Source organism: Triplophysa dalaica, chromosome 21 (genome assembly GCF_015846415.1).
Source record: "Triplophysa dalaica isolate WHDGS20190420 chromosome 21, ASM1584641v1, whole genome shotgun sequence".
NCBI lineage: Eukaryota > Metazoa > Chordata > Actinopteri > Cypriniformes > Nemacheilidae > Triplophysa > Triplophysa dalaica.
Window position 1 is genome coordinate 19,761,376 of NC_079562.1, and position 23,597 is coordinate 19,784,972.

At 37.6% G+C, this 23,597-nt stretch overlaps 1 protein-coding gene across 1 annotated transcript in view; it reads right to left on the reverse strand.

The window, feature by feature from the left end:
* Positions 1 to 537: 537 nt before the first annotated feature.
* The window catches only part of mettl1 (methyltransferase 1, tRNA methylguanosine), a 30,358-nt gene continuing 7,298 nt past the window's right edge, over positions 538 to 23,597 (reverse strand). The window contains exons 4-6 of the mRNA XM_056735438.1: positions 10,587 to 10,700; positions 7,656 to 7,757; positions 538 to 975 (exon numbers count right to left, since the gene is read on the reverse strand). Of these exons, the coding sequence (XP_056591416.1) occupies positions 853 to 975; positions 7,656 to 7,757; positions 10,587 to 10,700 (339 nt within the window). The 3' untranslated portion in view covers positions 538 to 852. The remainder of the gene's footprint in view (positions 976 to 7,655; positions 7,758 to 10,586; positions 10,701 to 23,597) is intronic.

Consider the following 23,597-nt stretch of genomic DNA (forward strand, 5'->3'; position numbering starts at 1 on the left):
AATCCATCGTCGACATGTGACTTGTTCACAAAGGAATCCGTGATAATGTTTTACCCACTTGAGCTAGAACCTCCTTAAAAATAAACTTCAACCACGCATAACTAATGTCGGAATCCGTAGGAAGGTACTGCAGCGACAGGGTTGTTCCACAACCAGGCAATGAGTCGACAATATTTAGATATCTTTAACGGCATGTTTGTTTATTTTTGCGTGATCTATTTGGTTCCGCACCACCTGTGTTACTTCAGTACTGTCATGCACAAACCAGTGGGCGGGTGTAGAGAAGTAGTCATTGATATTTTTCTGTGGAGGTGGTGTTCAACCTATTAATGTCATCATAGATAGGTGCATTCCAGAACCTGGTGTTCGTGGGGCCTGAAGTCTATAACAGATGTAATCTAAACAAGTGCGTTTTCAGTTCTAACACTTACATGATGTTCGCGTGAATACGATTCCCTCTTATATTACAAAGCTCAGGTTAAAACTGAGGTCTTAACTTATGAATTCTTTAATGCAGACATCAAAAAGACATATGAATGTGTAATATGACCTTTATTCTTTACATATCCATATCTTTTAAATGGTATAACAGGGTAGTGTAGCATTTGGATGTGTTGCCTGAAAAAAAAAATCTGCAACTATTGAATAGACACATTCAGAATAAAATAAAAACACATTCTGTTTTGGTTACTTGGACATGCCAAAACTGTACCAAACAAATGTTCAATCATATGCAGTCTAATGTATTATTCGTGTAGAAACTGAAAAAGAATTGATAAAACCCTCAGGTGTAGTCAGGCTTGGTTCTGTCCACTTCCACTGCATTTCAATTGCGACTGGAACCATCAGCGTTTAAGGGGCAGTTTCAACCTGCACTCTGCGGAAAACAGCTAAATAGTTCTTGCCTCCATTCCTCTGAACCTTCTTTCCTTCTTCTGTGCACGTTCCTAGATGACCTATAATGATATCATCAGCCTGAAATGAGAGCAAAGTTCATCAGGTCCAAGTGCAACATGCTCTTCAATGTACAACTGTCAGCAGACATGCTGCGTCATCATAGTACAGTGGCTGGCTGTTTTAACATACTGTAGATCAAGTTTGTGTCATCTGTCGATGTTAAACCCATAGATCACCCAAGAATGAAAATCTCTTATGAGTTACTCAACCTCTTGTTTTTCCACAACCGTAAGACCTCTGTAGCAGAAAGCGATTAAAGAGAATAGTCCCTGTGACTAGAGTGGATCCATCTTCATATTATGAAGTGACGAGAATAACAACAATTTCCGTTCATCAATGTCAGTGTCTAATGGACATTCTCGAGAGGACCACGATGCATGCATTGTGAACGCATGTGTGGTGGCACTCTTCTGCATATGCTCTGGAAACTGAGACAATGAAAGGCTACGTTTCATCGCTGTCTATGGGGGGCCAGAAAGCTCCCGGACTTCCTTCAAAAATATGTTGATGTGTGTTCAAAAGATGAACGTAGTTGTTACGGAACGACAGGAACTTTCATTCTTGGCTGAACTGTCCCTTAGAAATACTTTCATTACATTTTTACATGTACAATCAACTATAAGGAAATGTAATTATAAGACGTGTAGAGTATCTTGTGATTATAGCCCTTTTACAACATTTAATATAAATATTAGGAGTTCACAGAATGTGTTTGTGAAGTTTCAGATGCGTTATTACACTTAGCCCTTAATGTAGCCTGTCAGGAATGAAAGAAGGGTCTGGCTGCACCCTATCAACTTGCACTCTCAGACTTGCAGACCTCTCAGACCTCTCAGACATGAGACGTCACTTGCATTCAACACACTCTTCGCGCTGCTTCCATTTTGCACCCTTAACACAAGCACGTGTTGGATTGAGAACATTTTGCGGTGATTGCCGTAAATTTTTATGTTTTTGTCCATGTGTGATAGTATATTATATCCAGTACACAAAATGTTGTCTGCCTATGTATGCTGACTAATTGTTTATACAAAGAGTTTGTATGGGTGAACTAGCCAACCAAAGTATCACTCTATCTGCCCGTCACTCGTTTAAAAACAAACTAAACTAGCTAATTATATGGCATATATACGTTGAAACCATCGGATAGTGTCCCTTTTTAATTATTTGTGGTGAAAATAAGTGTGGAAGTGCTTGATGGTTTTGATTTGATATAAACTTACTGACGTAAATTTACATTCAAAGTGTTTCAGTGGGATTCGTTAGTTAACAAAAACTGTAACTGTTCTTCTAGAGCATTTTCTTTTTTTCGTTTACTAAAACATTATTACATTTAAAAGTTGTATTTGTTAAGTTAATATGGACAATGAACAGCTATGTTTTTATTAACTAACGTTTACAAATAAAAAAATTATGTATATATTGGTTCTTCTTGCAGATGCACCATTCATTAATACCATTTTCAAAAAAAAAACTGGTGCCCCCGTGCACAACAGGTTGCATATTGTAAATCTGTAGTTTATGCCCTGCCCTGAAACCAACCACACTGAGGAAAATAAAGTTACACTGGGAAGGCCATTTAAAAAAAGCTGTTGTTTTCCAAATAAATATGTACAAGCTACCAATAAGAATAGACCATTGTATGTACGATGTATATCGTCGCTGTCGGGCGGAATCCTCGCATCTCCAAATCCATTATTTTACAGGAAATAAAAAAAACTGCATATTGTTTGAATTATTAAACATTGTATCGATAAAGTTGGTATTATACCTTATATTGCTATCATATACTGTTGTATAACAGCATTAACAAAACATTTCCCCAAAACCATGTTTAATTGGAGATACAAGGTTTAGGACTTGGGAGCAGGGTGATACGAGATTACGCTGTCATTGATAAGAATGGTACGGACACAAACGTCGCTGCTGCCAGCAGTGTTCATCAACGTCTGCGGTCGCGTTGAGCCTTTTGACAAGTCACATCGAGGCTTTAAGAGCTAATGAAAGCTAATGATCATGGTTACATACATCTTCCATAACTCTATTTAACATGTGGTTTCCGCCTGACACCATCAATCTGCTATATACAATAGAATGAAATATCATTTATAGAAAAAGTTGTATGAAAAAATAGATGGTGTATTATCTGAAGGATATAATTAATATTGAACTTAGTTATTATTGCACAGAGTCATTAAATTGAAGGGTGGGTAAAATACATTTAACTGTTCAAGAGGTAGATGGCCTGAGGGAAGCCCTTATTCTCACTCTGGATATATCCACGATAGATTTTGCAATCTTATTATAATATAACAATTATTTTAAAGATTTTATATATATATACTAGTGGTGGGCCGTTAACGGCGTTAACGCCGTTAACGCAGTGAGACTATTATCGCGCGTTAAAAAAATTTTCGCCGTTAATCTATTCTCAAAGTTGGGTTTGGAGCTGGGTCTATACTACGCAAGCTATGATGACTTTCACCTTGATATTTTAGCGCGGATGTATACCAGCTTAACTGCACTGTACCGGGCGAGAACGAGATTTTTCAACTCGCGTGATTCGCGTCATTCGCGGAAGCAGAAGCAGCCTCATCATCTCATGACCAGGGCTTCATTCGCGTCTTTAGCGCCGCCTCATCATCTCATAACCAGGGCTTCATTCGCGCGATTCGCGCAGCAAGTAGGTCTATTGGCTCTTTGCATTAACATATAAATCACTCGCGCTTGACACGCCATTCGTGTTTGGTCTGAACACAACATAACGTTACTGTGAAATTACCGCATCAAACGTGACGTGCTAACATGGATGCAGCTATGAAGCCGCCGGGTTTGCTTCAGGGAATATTAATTTTTAAGAAGCTTCCCAATAGAAACATCGACAAGACTAAGGTTGTTTGCACATTGTGCAATGCGGAATTGGTTTTAAAAAAACACTTTCTCTCAAAGGGAAGTGGTCTAGCTTTAGTTGAAACCAGTAACTTTGTATTGAGATCTAATGTATTATGGCTCCTGTATGACATATCGCTTGTTGCTCCCTCACTCTTTGTAAGTCGCTTTGGATAAAAGCGTCTGCTAAATGACTAAATGTAAATGTACTGTAGGAGCTCTTCCAGTCTCAAGTACCACCTAAACGGAAATCATCCCTTAGCTAATGCGGAAGTAAACACAAGTTCATCTTATTGAACATAATTTAATTTTCATCACCAATTATCATAGTAGAACAGCTTTCTCAAGCAGTTTGTGATGCATTTTGGAAACAGGAGATGAGCCCCTGGTCTAATGCGCCACCTGGCTTGAGAAACCCGTTCTCAAAGACTTACTTTTAGTCATTATTTGGGTAGCACACATATTCTGAATGCCTTCGGCAGAATTCAAATGAGCCATTTTAATCTAGATTAATCTAGATTAATCTTGGAATTAATCTAGATTAATCTAGATTAAAAAAATTAATCTATGCCCACCACTAATATATACACTAGTCATACTTTATTTAAATGTTAAAATAAAATAATAAAAAGATAAAAACCTTGTTGGAGTTCTAATAAATTTTCCGGTTTGATTGTGTCGATGCATGTGATGTCACAGGAAGCGAAGATGTCTGAGAGTGCAAGTGCAATTCTGCAGCCAGATGCTATTGAGGAAAGATGCCGTTTTGCTTCGTATCTCCTAAAATGAAAATGAGCTGCTTGTCTCCGCCCCCTATCTGGCAAAAGAAGAGCTGCATCTGACTTCACTCACTCCTTCACTCATTTACTATTCCCTGTATAGCGAATGCTAAATATTCCAATATATAGGGAAGAAGTGAATGAAAATTATTGAACGATTTCAGAAAATGATGTATATAGCCCGCGTCGAACAGTCATGACATTCAGAATAACTCCAAAGACTATAGATACCAAGAGGCAAAACTCAATAGAACGTTCCATTGCAAGACCAGCGCTGTGTGCTTCCGCCATTTTGGGATGAAAGCGACTCGGCTTTTAGCTGTCGCAATGGCAATATCAGCTGCTTTGTTAAAAATATAAAAACATCAAAGCTGAAAGTACAGATCTCTGTGGATTTAATATTCAGTCGCAGGCAGTCGGTTTGCGCACACGATTGGTCACGTTCCAAAACTTGTCTTGTGCCCTTGAAAGTAACAGCAGGAAGAGTACTACACCACGTGAACTGTTGTCTCAGATCAGAAATAATCAATGTTGTTTTTATTACTGCATTCATCATGTATGATTTAAACAGCTGTTCATCTCCCTCCAGAACTTCCTCTACAAAGGATCTGCCCTTATATGTGCATGCACATGATAAAGCAATAAGCCCCAAGAAGCGGTGGGTTATAGTGCATTTTAAAACAGCTATTGGCATTGTGGCATGATGCTTTGTGTCATGCCTAAAAGCCTGTAGCTGTTATAAAATGCACTGTAACCCACTGCTTGCGGTGCTTTATAAAGCGGTTATTCCATATGCTTAGCAAGGTTTCATAAAATAGAGTCAATAAAATGATTTTTAGGCTATGTGGTGCGGTCAGCTGTATAAATCAGAGTATTTTATTATGGCTTAGAACTCCGCTCAGCCAATCAGAATCAAGGACCCGAACTGACCCTTTTATAAATGCCATTGGAATTCCCCCGAAGATGCGATAATAGCGTTCAGTTTCTTGCACAGACTGACTGATTTATTTTATGAGATGCCAGTTTAATGTCAAGGGGCATGGATTACTTTTGTGCAGAATGTATTGGCGTTTTTGAATTTGCTAAAATTAACTAAAATAGAAAATAACAGAAGAAATTATGATATGGGAAAAAACTGGCCAGCATCTCATTTATACTTTTGAAATCTGGCCCTCAAATAAAAGTATTTGAAAACTTCTGCTCTACTGCATAGTGATCAACCTGTTGATGGAAGTATCTTTCATCTCCAGTGAGCAGACACGTGCTGTGAGGAGCGAGCCTTAAATGGAAAATGCAGAGTGGAATATACGGATCTTTAGCGGTGTAATAAAAGAATGTTTTTAGCATGGATGTGGTTCCTCTCTACACTATATATGATAATTAATGCATGATGAAAAAAGCCTTGGCTCACTTGAAACCATGTTAGTTATAAAGAATTTCTTCACGTTTATTGCAGGCTATTAGTTTATAATGAGAACTAAACATCTGTTTGTCACGTTTAAGTAACGGAGGCCAGCTAGTAAAGTGCAGTGCAGTGTGTAAACGTGACTCCTCGACCTCGACGGACCCTCTAGCGTGGTCTTTAGCCTCCTCTTTAGAGTGCCCGACTCCCATGCTGGACCGACCCGGATCAAGGCCTGCTTGGAGCGGTGCAGGTAGATCAGGATACATTTACATAATATCATGTTTATTTAACATATTTAATCAAATGTTAAATAGTTTTTTAATAAAGCACTACTGACAATACCATTGAAATGTGGGACTTTTCTGGATTTGATTGGAAAACAACCATACTAGAGGCTAAAGTGTAGCGTGATGTCCTACTTTTTTTGGTTCACGTGCCAGACTGTAAGTTTTCAATCTTCTAAATGGGAATTCTGTCATCATTTAAGGACCTCAATAAACTTACATGCTCCCAAGTCTAACAATTTGATTCAGTGGGGCTTTAACAGTCGCTTGCCTCCAGTTGATTCTAATCCAGCAGTTGATTCCCATTGTCTCAGGGGAATAGTGAGTGAGCGATGTACACTCAAAATCAGAGTACAATGTACAGTGTTCAAACCCAATTGGACACACAAGTGCAAACATGTTATAAATGCTGTGTTTTTTTTTATTATCTGATGAAAGCCGTTTCAAAAAATGCATAACCTATCACTGGAGATAAAATTAAATATGTTACATTTTACGTTTCACTACAAAATGATGAGTAATTTCTAATCATGGTCAAATCAAGTCAGATTGATTTTTTTGCACTTTATTTGCATTTAATCAATGCAGCTGTACCCAAAAACCCCCAAAGAAAAACACATGTTGGGCAAACAAAGAATAAATATAGATATAACAAAGTATCATAACGTACACTGGAAAGCAACATCTAGTGAGGCCCAGAAAAATATGCTGATGCAAGATGCATGATGGGAGACTCTGAAGCGGTATTAAAGATATTCTGGGTTTAGTGGGCGATAAGGGCACTGCACTTTGACATTTTGAAGACAAGGGATTGGAGAGACTAGTGCTCTTACTTCCTGTCGCCTGCACGCACTCAGAAGTGGCCAAGACCGCAAGTTGGCGTATTTGGATAAAGCCTATAAGTAGTCCAGTGTGGAAACAATGATGGACAGTGTTCAACTTGATGTGGGCGGAGACTATGCTATTACATCAGCAGTCATAGGCAGGGTTTAAACAGCGTGATGTCAGTTTGCTGAGAGAATGCTAACAGCTCGTTCAAGTGAACAGTTGAGGTTTAATGGGGATTTGAAAAAAAGGAATGTGTGGATTATGATCTTTCTAGGGTGGTTCTGTACACACACTGCTGACACACAGTTATGTCAAAGAACATTTAAAAGTCAATTTTCTAAAATAAAATCTTTCTTTTAAGTCATTTGGATGATTTGGAATGAATCACAGTGTTAACAGCCATAGTTATAATTACTATTAATTATGAAGTATTACTATCTATTTCTAGCATTATTATCTACACTAAACTAACTCAGAGACACAAGGTAAACAGATGGACATGATGAAACATACCAGCTCATCTTCAGACACTCTGCTGAAGAGAGGATGATCATTAAAGTGTTTCACAATCCATTCATGTACCTCCTCAACATCAGTATTTGTGTACACCAAACCCTGCAAAAGAACAAACACAACAAACTTCATGAACATAAATTACAAACTTATTGTGAAAGAATCCCCACTTTGAAAGTTTTAGGCACTTGTATAAAAATCCTGTAGAGTACTGGAGCTTTACATGTCTGCTTCTTCAACCTGTTGTGTCTCATTTAATATGAAGTCAATAATGACAGAATTGTAATAAATCAGTCTTTCATCACGACTGAAGCACTTTCACTATTGATCCAGCACAATTTAAACGGAGACATTTGACATGAATATCAATGTGCTGATCTTGCCTTGAATACTTTGAACTGCAGTGGAGGGAACTGAAATAGTGGGAGAGCAAACATTCAGTCTTATCACCAGTGTCGTTGGCTTTACTCTTTAGACAGTTCAGATAGGCTCAGTGGAAGAAACTATTCTTGGAAGTAACGAAGGGCTCCAGCAGCCTGCGTAGAGTAACTGAATGTGATATGCAACATATCTTAATCATATTAATATTTCCATTCTGAGATTATTTGACCAAGAAAATGTGTGCAAAAAGGGACCGCAAACATAAAGGCATCTGCTGGAATGTTTTTCATTGCCATTGTTGTGGAATAGCCATGTTGATCTAGTCCAATTCCTCATTTAACGGTCTCTTTATTGTGCTCAGTATCTTCACTCATTCTGGGTCTTTCCAGAAGTTTCCCCACCGGTTACACAACGCAAGATTGTAGCTTCACATTACTGCTGAATGTGCCGTCTTAGTATGCCATATTCACACAGCTGACATTATTCTGTTCTTCTCGACCTCATTCAGTGCAGCACAAACACCTTCTCTCACACAAATCAGACAGAGAACTGAGCCAGACGTCTGATCACAGACAACCACAGTGGTCCTGACACACGGAGACATGGTTGTGCACAGACATTATAGACGGCAAAATAGTGCACTTCTCCGTTACATACAGTAGAAAATTGTTTAATTACCTCTAATCAACATTCAAATAAAATATTCTAAATTGTATTACCCAAATCACAAGATTTATTCAGAATTATAACCCAGACTGCTTTATGCAGCTCACAAAGCCATGAATCCATTTACACACTATGATGAGATTATTGTTTTAAATGAAACTGACAAGGTCTTAGTAGAGATCTCTGTGGATTTAATATTCAGTCGCAGGCTGACCGTTTTATAAATGCCATTGGAATTCCCCCGAAGATGCGATAATAGCGTTCAGTTTCTTGCACAGACTGACTGATTTACTTTATGAGATGCCAGTTTAATGTCAAGGGGCATGGATTACTTTTGTGCAGAATGTATTGGCGTTTTTGAATTTGCTAAAATTAACTAAAAAAAAAATTAAAAGAAGAAATTATGATATGGGAAAAAAACTGGCCAGCATCTCATTTATACTTTTGAAATCTGGCCCTCAAATAAAAGTATTTGAAAACTTCTGCTCTACTGCATAGTGATCAACCTGTTGATGGAAGTATCTTTCATCTCCAGTGAGCAGACACGTGCTGTGAGGAGCGAGCCTTAAATGGAAAATGCAGAGTGGAATATACGGATCTTTAGCGGTGTAATAAAAGAATGTTTTTAGCATGGATGTGGTTCCTCTCTACACTATATATGATAATTAATGCATTATGAAAAAAGCCTTGGACACCCCCACTTTAAAAACGGTTGATTCGTCCACTGCACTTTTTTTGACCCTCTGCCGATAATTCCTGTCAGTGTTACTAACTTTTAGCCAATCACAGCCTAATCATGTCTTGGGCACGTCTTCCATGAGCTTCAAATAAACTGTTGCGCTGTTCTTTGCTCTTTAGATGGTAACTTGCCTGTGCACTGCAAGTATGTGTTGGCAAGTCATGGCAATTAACACATTATGATTTAATATGATGTGAGTGATGGGATCATGCAACACAACTAAAGACAAAAGAACCTGTTGAAGAAGAGGCATGTGACACGTCACATGCAGCCGGATCCAGTGTGTGTTATTATTCTCTTCTACCTTTAGGTCACTTTGGATGAAAGCATCTGCTAAACTTTAAAATGCAAAACTGATTATTGGGTTCTGTTGTCTTTTGTCGCGTCATGCCACTCACATCTGGAATGGAATTTTCCTTTCCCAATAAAGAAAAGTTGTTTTGTGCTGAATTCTGATCAAATATTATCATACTTTCTAATATTTAGTAAACATTACCAAAATGTTCTCAACTTTAACGGGTCTGTAGGAAAGGCAGGCTGTCACATCACTGAGGATTGAGGACAGTAACTCTCCAGAAGGTATACAGGTGAGATTTGTTTGAGAAAAAGAGAATTTACTATTTTAAGGGAATGTTTTCTTAAATGTGACTACTTGCCAATGCTTTAAGGAATTAAACATTAATTTATATTATATATTTCAGTTCATGTTCAAATTGTTTAATAAAATTGGTGTTCCAATAGTGTTACTATGATAGGCTATTTGCAATCATAACATGTTCCCAAAATTGCCACTAAGGTGCTTTAAAACACCAATTGGAATTCTATATAAAATGTATTATACGAACAAAGACTTTGTACATTATGTGCATTATTTGTTTGGCCTTTGAAGGTCACATCACCTGACAACTGGCCCCCCCACTTTTAAAATGTCTGGGGCGGCACTGACCCTGTGCATGGCCCTGGACAGAGATATGAGACAGACTTCCATACACTCTCACAGACAGACAAACACACAACACAACACATAGCTTTAGAGACGGAAGCAGGTAAAGGTTCTTTTAGAGGTCTGAGCTCAAGGATTTTAACTACCGGAATGTGTCACACTTAAAGCGTAATGTGGCTAGGTAAAGGGAGAGTGTACTTACCCCAACTCTCAGTGTGTAGGCATACTCAGCCAGTAATGTATGGCTAATGATCCGCCACTTGTGTTTGGTTTTCTTAAAGTGTGGATCCGGAAAGAGAAAGAACATCTTACTCAGCTGCAAAAAACAACAACAACACAAAAAGTTGTAGTCTGTAGTTTTTAGTCCCTGTATGCCAGAAAGCAAACATTATTGAATGAATCAAGAGAAAGGTCATACATCATAAAAAGGGTCAAACAGAATCCTATTTAGTAATAACAACCATCAGACTGTATGATGTAATGATTCCACTTGTATTGTTTTGGTATCTTTGGTAAGTGTAATAAAAGGACATTACGTAGTGATTTTGCCAGCTACCATGAATTATAGAGTAAAGCATTCATCATCACAGAAAAATATAATCTGATGATTCTGAAATAGATTCTGAAAGCTACAGTATGTGTTCACACTCGGGATGCAACTATGAAGCTCAGCCACGGCTCAATACGAACCTCGGTTTTTGCCCCACGGTTTTCAGTTTGTTTGGTTCTGATGGCTTTGGCACATTAAAGTGTTTTGTGATTGTTTTATACTTATGTGACAGGGACAGTAAAAACTAAAGAAAGAAAAAAGATTTTACTGAAATTCTCTTTATATTACTTGACTTATTTGATTATTTTTAAGAATCGAGTATGTATTGTATTGAATACATGTAAAAATGTACACTGGCAGCTCACACCAGTTTTTGGTTTTATCGTTCATCAACATGCCAGTTAAATAAGCTTCTTTATTATTAACCTTCTTGGTCATTACAAAGTGCATCACTTCCATTGTGTCGCTCCCTGTTTCTGGCGCCTTGGTTCACCACCTGAGGGCGCTATACTATTCTGTGTTCCGTCTGTGTTTTGTACAGACTCCAGTTCCCATCATGCTTTGTCTCGTTATCATGTATTGGTTTCACCTGTGTCTCATTACCTATTTGTCCCTACATCTGTGTATATATATAGCCCTTGTCTGGTGTGTATCATTCTTGTAAGTTCTCCACGTGTTTCCTCTGCCTGGATTTACCCTTTTATTTATTTAATTAATATAAAATCCAAGCAGAAGTCTATTACATCACATTGTAGATCCAGGAGACATCTTCTGTGATAGAGGCGACTCAGAATCTGATGATAGAAACTTTATCCACAGTTTCATTGTAGATTGAATGGTAGTTTTGTAATGTATGATGATTTCCTTGGTCTTTTTGGCAAGTCAAAAATGTCCTTATGCTACCATTGAAATGAATGAGATCTTTTTTCTATGAGGTTGTTCTTCAAGGGGTTCCTAATTCTGATTGTTTTTGTAAGAGTCGCTCATATATGCGATGAATTCCGACTCAAAATGATTAACAAATGCACGCACAGTCATCCGTGAACGTGACACACGATACATTTGTATTTTACGATTCACAAACAAATGCCTTATGATTTGATTCTGTGAAATTTAGATTTGAATAAACACGAAGCGATTTGTATAAATAGAGGCAGATTTGTGATTGCAATGTTTTATTTTGTGTTCATGTATATTGATTTTGCGCATACCAATGAGAAGTTGTGCATTTGTGTATCCTGCAACGCGCGTCCATTTATCCTGTTCGGTTCATGTGGATTTTGAGACTTTCTTTACGCGGTTTTGCATTGAACAATCCACACACACGCAACTGCAGATCCATGCGCAACCGTGCAAAAAATAAGAACTGCCACTAGATGGCAGGCTTACGGAAACCATAGGTGCTGGTCCTATCATTAGAATATCATCAAAAAGTTGATGCATTTCTCTATTTCACATTTCACTACAAAATTCAAACATTTCAAATAATTTAAACAATTTGAAGTGAGGCGATTGTCTCAGCACACCAAGGTGACTAGAAACATTATGTTGTCCAGTCAAGACTTCTTGTTGCTCAACATCAGGGCAAAAATGTTAAAGTTTTAGGGTTGGTTTTCCGGAAAGAAATTAGAATAGACTAAAATAAATAAAATAACTGTCCAAACTGAAAAAACTTATGCTGAACATATTTTGCGAAAAACAAAATTTGAAGTTTACTAAACCAAACTTGAAGTTCACTATAAAATCTATAAAGACAGCCTGTATGCCTTTAATATTGAATTAGGCAAAGCTAGACAGACTTATTTCTATTGACTGCAACAACAGACTAACAAACCCCCAAGTCAAGTCCCCTTCTAAATGCTTTCTGATGACAAGTTTGCAACTTTTTTCCTTGAGAAGATAAATAATTTCAGAATGGCAGTCAGCAAAGCCCTACATGGCACTCAGGTCAGTCTGACTTAATTACAACAATCTAAGAAATTGGCAACATTATCTGAATTTCAGACAATTGATCAGAAAACTTTGGAGAAAACAGTAACGCATCTTAAGTCCTCAACATGCAACCTGGACACACTCCCCGCATCCTTTTTCAAAAAAATGTTTAACTGTTTAGAAGCAGATCTTTTAAAAATAGTAAATACGTTATTTCTCTCAGGAACTTTCCCAGAGTCCTTAAAAACTGCAGTTGTCAAGCCTTTACTAAAATAAGAGCAATCTAGACAAAAACTTACTGTCTACCAACAAATCTTCCTTCGTAGGCACGATCATTGAAAAGGTTGTCTTCAATCAGCTGAACAAATTCCTAAACTCAAATGGCAATCTGGACAATTATCAGTCTGGTTTCCGTCAGCATCACAGCACAGAAATCTACTGCACTGTAACTTTAATAACTGCATCTACTTACTTTAGGAGAAAATGCTTTGTCTTTTAAATTAAAATGCCTTATCAATTTGGGATTTTCATTAGTTGACAGTTATAATCATCACAATTAAAATAAATAAACATTTGAAATATATCAGTCTGCGTGCAATGAATTCATATAATTTACAAGTTTCACTTTTTGAATGGAAATAGTGAAATGCATCAACTTTTTGATGATATTCTAATAATAGGACCAGCACCTATGGTTTCCGTAAGCCTGCCATCTAGTGGCAGTTCTTATTTTTTGCACGGTTGCGCATGGATCTGCAGTTGCGTGTGTGTGGATTGTTCAATGCAAAACCGCGTAAAGAAAGTCTCAAAATCCACATGAACCGAACAGGATAAATGGACGCGCGTTGCAGGATACACAAATGCACAACTTCTCATTGGTATGCGCAAAATCAATATACATGAACACAAAATAAAACATTGCAATCACAAATCTGCCTCTATTTGTACAAATCGCTTCGTGTTTATTCAAATCTAAATTTCACAGAATCAAATCATAAGGCATTTGTTTGTGAATCATAAAATACAAATGTATCGTGTGTCACGTTCACGGATGACTGTGCGTGCATTTGTTAAACATTTTGAGTCGGAATTCATCCCATACTCATATGTCATTGAATGGAGTTAGGTTGTGAGTGAACAAAGCTTGAGAGAGAGAGAGAGAGAGAGAGAGAGAGTCTGTGTTTACATTGAGGTTGTACATGGGGAGCGCCTTTTTTGAAAATGTAAGTGCTAATCAACACACTCACCGGCCTGTGCTCTCCTGGCTCATTAATAGTCCAAAAAATATCAGCATTTCCCTTATTTAAGAAGGGGATTCAAATACTATACAAACGTTTCAGCTTTTTGATTTCATCAGTCTGTGTCCATACAAAATGTCTTTTAATTATATAGCCAATGCCTAACCGGGAACTATCGCATATAGGAAACGTGACACGAGTCTGTTCACTTACAGAAAAACAATGTGTTTGGTTTTTAAAGACGAGACACAGCGTTTCTCATTCGCTTTATGTGATCCTTCTTTCTCTCTTTGCCCACTGTAAAAGCTAATTAGTTGATCTTACTTACAAAAAGGATGCCATCCGATTGCCTTGAAAACTAAGTAAAGTGAAATGGTATTGTTGAGTTCAAGTAAATAAAAAAATTAGTTCGGATGTTCTCTTGACTGAGTGTGGAGTACTCAGAATTAAATATTATTACCAATTTAAGAATTTCCATTGGATTTATTGCACTGTAAGCCCGGACAAGTTTGCAATACAAAATTTTAAATACTGTATAGCTAAATTAAATTTTACTACAGAGTTCACATAAATATTATTCTAAAAATGCATAAATCAAACACCTTGACTTGTGCAACACAAAATGAGCAAGAGGAGACTGATCTCAGAACTGTATGCACAGACTATGCTCATTGGTAAAAAAACACATGAGCTTCGCAGACCCTAATCACATGCACCTCTCTTCTAAACAGTGGTGACCACAAAACTGAAAAATATGTCAAACTCTTCTAAATATCTGAGAGAAGAGAACATTACACACTATCAAGTATTTAACTTTACGAAAAACATAAAATAATCATATTTTTAAAAATGTACTCTCCTAATGCAGTCTGGCGCAAAGCATGCTGGGAATCTTTTCTGCGTACAGGCTGGATCTGCTCTCAACTGCCTCTCGCTGGTGTAGTAAAGTAATTTCTTCACTTTCCACTACTTGCTTGATTTAAGTAAAATATACTAAAGGCGAAAAGTATGTTGTTTTATTTCCCATGCAAGTACTCGTTACTTAATAAAAACTAGTAAAATGTATGCATTTTGACAACTGAGTAAAGATAACAAACAATTTTTAAGTATGGACAACAATTAGATTTTACAGTGAAGCACAGGCTCAAAGCCCTGGCTGCATTTTTTGCTGGGCTGGAGACTAGCAGCTCATTTGCACTTATCGAGACAAACAGCATAACAGCGTAGAGTTCCAGTCAAAATAAACAATTACGGAGCCATTGGCTCCTATAGAGGAAAACAAAGGCACCAAATTATTTTTTTAGGACCCACATCGCATGAACTTACATTTTTAAATGACATACTTTTAGTTATCCTGTTCTGTGTACATCTTTCCTCTCATAGGTTTTGATCACTTCTTTTCCCTCATAAGCAATGCCATACAGAATCTGCAGAATTCTGTGTAATATTATCAAATGTGTGTACATTTGTCCACAAATATAATTGTGTGTAAATGTATTCAAATAGTCTTTAAATGCTGCCTGTCTATACTGAATATTTAAAAGCAGTAGATAGCAGATCAGGTTCTGCTTATTTAAAAAGAGGCAGAGAAGCTCTGTTATTGATTGATGATTTCAACTCTGAATACACCAGACCAAATTTGTACTCTGAATTCATTTCAACCAACAGAAAAGGGGCATGTCAAGACCATATTACTATATTATATATACTGTATGAAAGAGTAAAAATGTTATTGCTAATAGTGTTTAAAGCAAAAAGGAAAGGGGTTGTGTTCATTAGGGATGCACAATATGTCATCGGCCATATCGGAATCGGCCGATAAATGCATTTTTTTGAGTTATTGGTCCGATAAGAAATTTATGTCGATATAGTAAAACCGATAAATAACATATTTCCTTTGGATAACCACTTCTGGTACCCACTACTCTCTCCATTTTGATTGGGTGCATTATGCGTGGTGTCATAGGTGAGCATGGAGCAGGCTCCGCAGAACGTTGCACGATTCAAAGTAGAAAAGATGTCACAATGCTGGCTGTTTGGGAATTTTTCACGGTGAAAAATGACTATGAAAGGCTGGTCACTTTAAATTGCCGTTTTAAGTGTGGTCGAGTACCGATGGTACTTTACTGATGTTACACTCCTTGCGAAAAAGCAACACATGTCCACAATCTTTTGACAAAAATGTAACTGACATAAGTTTTACTAATGATTCGTGGAGTTCTGATCCCGGGCTGACGCTCGCAAAGCTGCGGTAAGTGTTCGACGTGATTGTAATACTCCTATCACTTCTACTTCGTGTGTTTCTATGCAAAGATACCAGGCTTCAAGATCACGACAAACCGAAATGAATTTCACTCCTGCTCCTGCACACGCACGGCGAGAGGCGAAATCCAGGACCGGAGCGATGAACTCTCCCCCACCGCCGCCACCAGTCTTCGAGATTTCTACGAGAAATCGCTATGCTGCCCTCTGTGAAACGAAATCCAACGCTGTGGTCATCGGAGACTCAATCGTCCGGAACGTATGCGCCTCCTTCGATGAAGGTAAGGTGCGCACTCACTGTTTTCCTGGCGCCCGTGTTCTCGAGGTCTCTGCGCAGGTAACTGCGATTCTGTCACACAACCCTCATTGTCCATTGTCAATTCTGATCTCCTATACCATCAATTTACCAAGTTTACCAAGACAAGCGAGTGGACAGAGCAGTTGGTGTCTGTAAAAAGGTGGTGGCTGCCTTCTCCTACTCCTGGAAGAAGAAACGGGATGTTGCAGCTGGTCAGGAGGAGTATCACTTGCTAAAGCACAAGCTGATAAGTGAAACACAAACCAGATGGGGCTCCCGTCAACAAATGGTGAAGCGAGTTCTGGAGCAGAAAAGGGCCATCACAGAGGTCCTCTCATAGGGCAAGACAACTAGGCCGCTGGTTCTTACCTGGCAAGATGCCGATGTTTTAGAGTCTATAGATGCAGGTCTAAGCCCACTCCTTAAATTCGTTGATGCCGTGTCCGGTGATGCATCTCTTCAACACCTCCATCTTAAAAGAAGCAGAGGATGACACAGAGCTCACCAGGACCATAAAGGCAACAGTGATGGGATACCTCAACGAAAAATATGATGACCCAGGCATGGACAATCTACTTGACATGGCATGCCTTGTTGAGCCAATGTTTAAGCTTCAGTACATTAAGGAGGAGAAAGGAGAAAACATCAAAGAGAGAGCTGTGTTGGAGATCATGCTAAAGGGAGAGAGAGATGTGGTAAGGGAAAAGGAGGCCATCGAAGAACCCATGGGGGACGCTTTTGCATTAGCCAAGAAATCAAAGCGGTCTCTAGTAAGCTTTTTTTCAAACATGGACACCACCACTTCTACTTGCAGAGAAAGCTTGAGTACACGCCAGGCAGCTGAGAGGGAGCTGGGGAACTACCTTCGGTCTCCAAATGCTGACTATGACTCAAATCTAGTGCTGGGCGGTATACCGGTTCGTACCGAATTTTTCATATACCGCATTACCGGTGTTTGATGCTTATACAACATGCGGAATGCGGCATCGGCAACACTGTTTCAGTGTGTTCCCTTTTCACTGTTGCACTGTGTTTCTAATGTGTCAAGCGTGACGGAGAGGATGAATATGTTAGACATTGAACTAACCAAAACCGAAGCTGCTTAATGTAATGACACAGAAGAATTTGTGTCAAAAAGAGGAGCCATGTCTGTTGTTTGGAGGAACTTTGTTGACTTCGACCAAACAACTATTTTCTGCAAATAGTGTCGGGCTAAAGTTTTCGCGAGAGGTGGCAACACAAGGAATTTGCTCCACCACCTTAGCCTTAAACATGTCTTTGAATATCACGACTGCAGAAAACTAGGATCAGCGTCGTCCTCCACGACAGCAGCTAATTCTGGAAAAGCAAAAGAAAAGTCGTGTCGGGTATCACTTGACGCGTTTGCTACAGGGACTGCATACGACAAGAAAAGAAAACGGTGGATAGAGATAACAAACTATCACTATCCAACTAGCCAAACACATGTTTGCGATAAATGTTGAGCAAGACGGCTTCAGGAGAATGATCAAGACACTGTATCCCAGGTGTGTTATACCGAGCAGAAAATACTTCAGCCAAAGAGCAGTCCCCAACTTGTACCAACAGCACAGAGTGAAGCTAGAAGGAGACCTGGCAACCATCCCTCATTTCTCAGCAACAACAGACATGTGTTTTAGTCGCAGTATGGAGCCGTATCTAAGCCTGACATTAACATTATATAAGTGACGACTGGGTGTTGCGAAGCCATTGTCTGCAAACAAAGCTACTTTCCTGATGACCACACTGGCGAATTACTCGCATCAGGCTTGCAAGAGGCACTCGATTGCTGGGGGCTTTCAGAACAGAAGGTAGAGGCTATCACAACAGACAGTGGAGCCAACATCAAGGCAGCTACTGAGCTGAATTATTAGATAAGGCTCGGGTAATTTGTCATTTTTTCTTCACCAAGCAATAGTTATTATATTAATATAAAACTTTATACCATGGTCCATTTGAATACTCAATTCTGATAGCCTGGAAGGTCGGTGCATGAAAACCAAGATTAATACAAATATTAATTATTTTTGTTTTATCTCTATTATTATCATTATTTTTAATATAAACATATTATTCATTTAACGGTTAACTGCAAGTAAGACTTTTTACCAGTTAAAGATTTAAAAAAAAAAAAATCCAATTACGTTTAACTTATTAAATCATTTGTTTGCTGCATGAATATTGCTACACTATAATGTTTATATTAAATATGCTCACTTTCAAGTGTTTCTGCAGAGTTTGTGGAATCAAAGCACTTATACTGTATGACAGTTAACATAGAGGCGCAAGTGCGCTCACTTGCATTTAAAATACTCTGTCATTGGTCATACAGACAAGAAAACACATTTGTGGGAGGGTTTGTAAATGAGAGGATTTTGGGGCTATAGATTAATGAATCTGTTTTAATTAACAGACCAAGCAAACTAATATTGTTTGTGATTTTACAGAAAGGGGTATGAAAGATGAACGCAGCAGGTGTCTGCAAAAAATGTTCAGCCTTCTCATACTCTAGCAAGAAAAGGATTGATTGGAGAGCAATATGTCAGCATCTCTTACGTAAAGCCAACATCAATTCTTGCTGAGTGAAGAGAACGATACTCTGCTGACCAAGGATGCGAAGCGAAACATTCTATCCTACTTGAATGATAAATATTCAGGTCCAGTCATAGATGACCTGCTCGATATTGCATCTTTACTTGATCCACGATTCAGAACCACCTACATTGAAAAACTAAAATCGTGGAACAGGTTATATCCAGAGCAGCTGAAGAAATAAAGTCAGTAAAAGATCAACCGGAAAAAAGAAAAAAGCTAGTTTGTCCAGCTTTTTCAGCAGGCAGAGCACCAGCAGCATGAGCTGCAGTAGAGACACACTCTCAGAGGAGGACAGAATCAAAATGCTGCTGAGAACCTTCTTACAGACCACAGAAATTGACAGTGATGCAGACCCTTAAGACTGGTGGAGATGCCATTAGACAAATTTCCGCCGCATTGCAAAGCTGGTCCGGCAGTATTTGTGTATCCCTGCCACCAGTGATCCATCTGAGAGAGCATTCAGCACTGGTGCCAATGTTGTTACATACCACGGGGCCGCCCTAAAACCAGATGCTGTGGACCGACTGGTTTTCCTGGCTCTAAATTTGTATCGGCTGATATGCCTTATTCATCTAGATTGTTGTATTATTCTATGCTACAGGATAATCTTGCAAGCCAAGTAGCACTTTACATTTGTTAGACCTTTTCAAAACTAGACTACTGTGTACTGCATCTGGTTTTGAAGCAGTACCATTACTAATACTAGTTGGTTTTACTATTTGTTTGTTTCAATTTGTGTATACATCAGTCCACATTTAAGCAAATTGCTTTCATGAATGTTCAGTTGTCTGTAATAAGTCTGCACGTTGCTCTTGTTTTATATTTTATTTTTAAGATTTCCTTAATTACCATGTTGTTAACCTAGGCTTGAACTTGAAGGGATAGTATTAAAATGGTGATTTCATGAAAAACAGACTTTTTCCATGTTTAAATTCTAAAATCGGGTCTCTTTTGTATCTGCCAAATAAGACAAAACATACATTTATTTGTACAATTTTTATTTATAAAATATTATTTGTCAGAAGTGAATTTTGTACAGACATCCATTGTGGGTATTCTTGTCAGTTTTTCTGAGGCTTTAACATTGTTCATATCGTTATCGGAATTCTATCGTCTGGACCAAAATTGAGAAATATATTGAAATTAAAAATGTTGCCATATCGTCCGGCTCTAGCACAAATCATCATGTGCCATGTCATCGATCATGTAACTTCCGAGAGGTGGAGCAGGTGCGCTTTGCAGAGTCAGTGAATTGAAATCAGAATTATCAAGCACACATTATGCTATACACAGAGTTACTGATGTATTCTGTTGTAATGTGTGTGGTTTAAGTGGAATATGTAAGCAACACAGACTGTTATATCGTAACTTTATTGATAAGATGTTATTTTTGTTCGGTAGGCAAAGATGTGGTGATGGCACCATCTTTTGGACATACAGAGAAGTTTTTTCGGTAACACTTTATAATAACTGCACGCTATGAATCATTAGTTAAGCATCAGTACATAGTTAATTAATCATTTATGAAGCATTGGCCCCACATTAATAGACATTAGTAAGCAGTTTATAAATACAGCTATAAATGCTTTGTTCTTGATTTATAAACATGTATATAATATGCTTAATAATCAAATTTTCATACTTTATTAAGGATGAATTCATCATTTCAAAATTAAGGATTACATTACTTACAAACCAGTTAGTTAGGAGTTGTCAGTAGTTCATGAGATCATTTAGAAAGTGTAAGTAAATGATTAATAAACTCTTTGAATGCACATTTATACATCTTATTATTCTGACATATAGTAACATTTAATTAATTTGTTAATAAATGCTTTTTTTAACACACATTCCTGCTGTAATTCATGATTAATTAAGGTAGTTATAAACATTTACTAGTTGTTAGAGAACTATTTTTTTGTGAGCTCATCTAAAGTGAGGACTATGTATGCCTTGTAAAGCATTTACAAATGAGAGTTGCATATCACTTCACAGTTATATTTTTTCTGGAGGTGTGCAGGAATTTTTTCAGAAGTTTATTTTTCATTTTATATCAATTCATTTAATGTTTATTTATATGTTCGGTTGTACAATTTTAATTTCTTTTGCATCTTGAAATAAATATTTCTATGTTCTGTATCCCTCTGTGTTGTGTTTTTCCTATTTCTGTTTAGAAGATAACTGAGCCTTTAACTCTCATTTGTAAATACTTTACAAGGCATACATAGTCCTCACTTTAGATGAGCTCACAAAAATAGTTCTCTAACCACTATTAAATGTTTTATAACTACCTTAATTAATCATGTATTACAGCAGGAATGTGTGTTAAAAAAGCATTTATTAACAAATTAAGTAACTGTTACTATATGTCAGAATAATAAGATGTATAAATGTGCATTCAAAGAGTTTATTAATCATTTACATACACATTCTAAATGATCTCATGAACCACTGACAACTCCTAACTAACTGGTTTGTAAGTAATGTAATCCTTAATTTAGAAATGATGAATTAATTCTTAATAAAGTATGAAAATTTGATTATTAAGCATATTATATACATGCTTATAAATCAAGAACAAAGCATTTATAGCTGTATTTATAAACTGCTTACTAATGTCTATTAATGTGGGGCCAATGCTTCATAAATGATTAATTAACTATGTACTGATGCTTAACTAATGATTCATAGCGTGTAGTTATTATAAAGTGTTACCGTTTTTTCATTTGTTTACTAATAGTGCTAGATAGCTCTAGTTTATAGTTGCATGTATTCTTCTAATAATTGTTGTTAATATCATGTCTGTGCCTGTAAAATGTTATGCATTTCGGATTATTCATGTTAGTTGTATTTTCTTTCAGTACTACTACTAATGTACATATGCAACGTGTGTGTTTACATAAATACATACATAACTATACATGAAAAAAAAAAAATATATATATATACATATAAGGGGGTTGAACAATTATGTCAACTTTTATATGATATAAATCACGTCGATATCGACTAGTCCATGAAATTATATATACAAAAAATAAGAGCAAAGAAATGTTTTGTAAAAAGAATTTATGGGTTTGGGCAGTTAGACACTTGTGTGTGCGGGCTGTGGGAGAATGGGGGGACTCCAGCAAAATAGCCTCTTAATAACACATATCCAAATACAAATAAACTACTGTTCGTCTATTGCACAGGAGCAACAACAACTTAACTAAAATAAAACAATTTTAAAGTGTGAGGGCAACCAATACATTTTAACACCATCAACCTCATCAGATATTTAAAGGTTAGTCAAAAAAGGAGTGGGAGTAGTTTTCAATGTTAGCTAGTGCTTAGAGCAGGTATCTCAAACTCAGTTCCTGGAGGGCCGCAGGTCTGCACAGTTTAGCTCCAACCAGCTCAAAACCACACCTGCTTGGAAGTTTCTAGTAATCCTGAAGATGTTGATTAGCTGAATCAGGTGTGTTTGATTAGGGTTGGAGCTAAACTGTGCAGAGCTGTGGCCCTCCAGGAACTGAGTTTAAGAACCCTGGCTTAGAGAGAGGGGGACAGTTCAGCAGCTCGAGCGCCACCCAGCTAAAGAGATCGCGTCAACCGAAAACTTTTACAGTAAAACTGATTCCTAATTCCTAAATGGACTGAATGTGATTGTGAGCGGCAAGAGGGAGGCTATCGCGAAGGTACATGTTTTTCCTATTCCCATTGTGTCGGATATGCAAACCTTTCTCTATAAAATGATAAAGACCTTCAACTTATGTTGGTATTGTGCATGTGTTATTTCTTTATATGTGGTTCCGATTAAAAACTCAGTTGTAAACGCTAACAAGGTTTCAAGTTTCTGCAATCCAACATAGTATTTATTTCAGTTAAGTTTCATCAGTGGATATTGGATAGAGAAAAACTTGCAATTCCACCATGTATCTCAAACCATATACGGTCTTTAAATTTTTCTTTTTTAATTACAATGTGTGTAAAGGTGCTTTGCAACAATGAAAAATTGTGAAAAGATCTTAAATATCACATTGTTCATCCTCAGGCTCATTCAAATCCATCACAACAAACAGCATATAGTAATGCACTCACGTTGTGATGGAATTCTGCTGAGCTTTCTGCAGAGTAATACAGGCACTTATTCCGTGGGGCCACACTCCCACACACAGTAATGTCTAAGAGGTACATTTAATGAAGGCCACTAGAGGCCCACAAGTTAAAGAGGAGCGTGAAAAAAACGGAAAGAGCTGGCACCGAGTGTGGGAAAAAACGGCAGATCATCTGCTGGCTTAAAAAAAACCTTTGCTACCTTTGGAAACAATTTAAAGT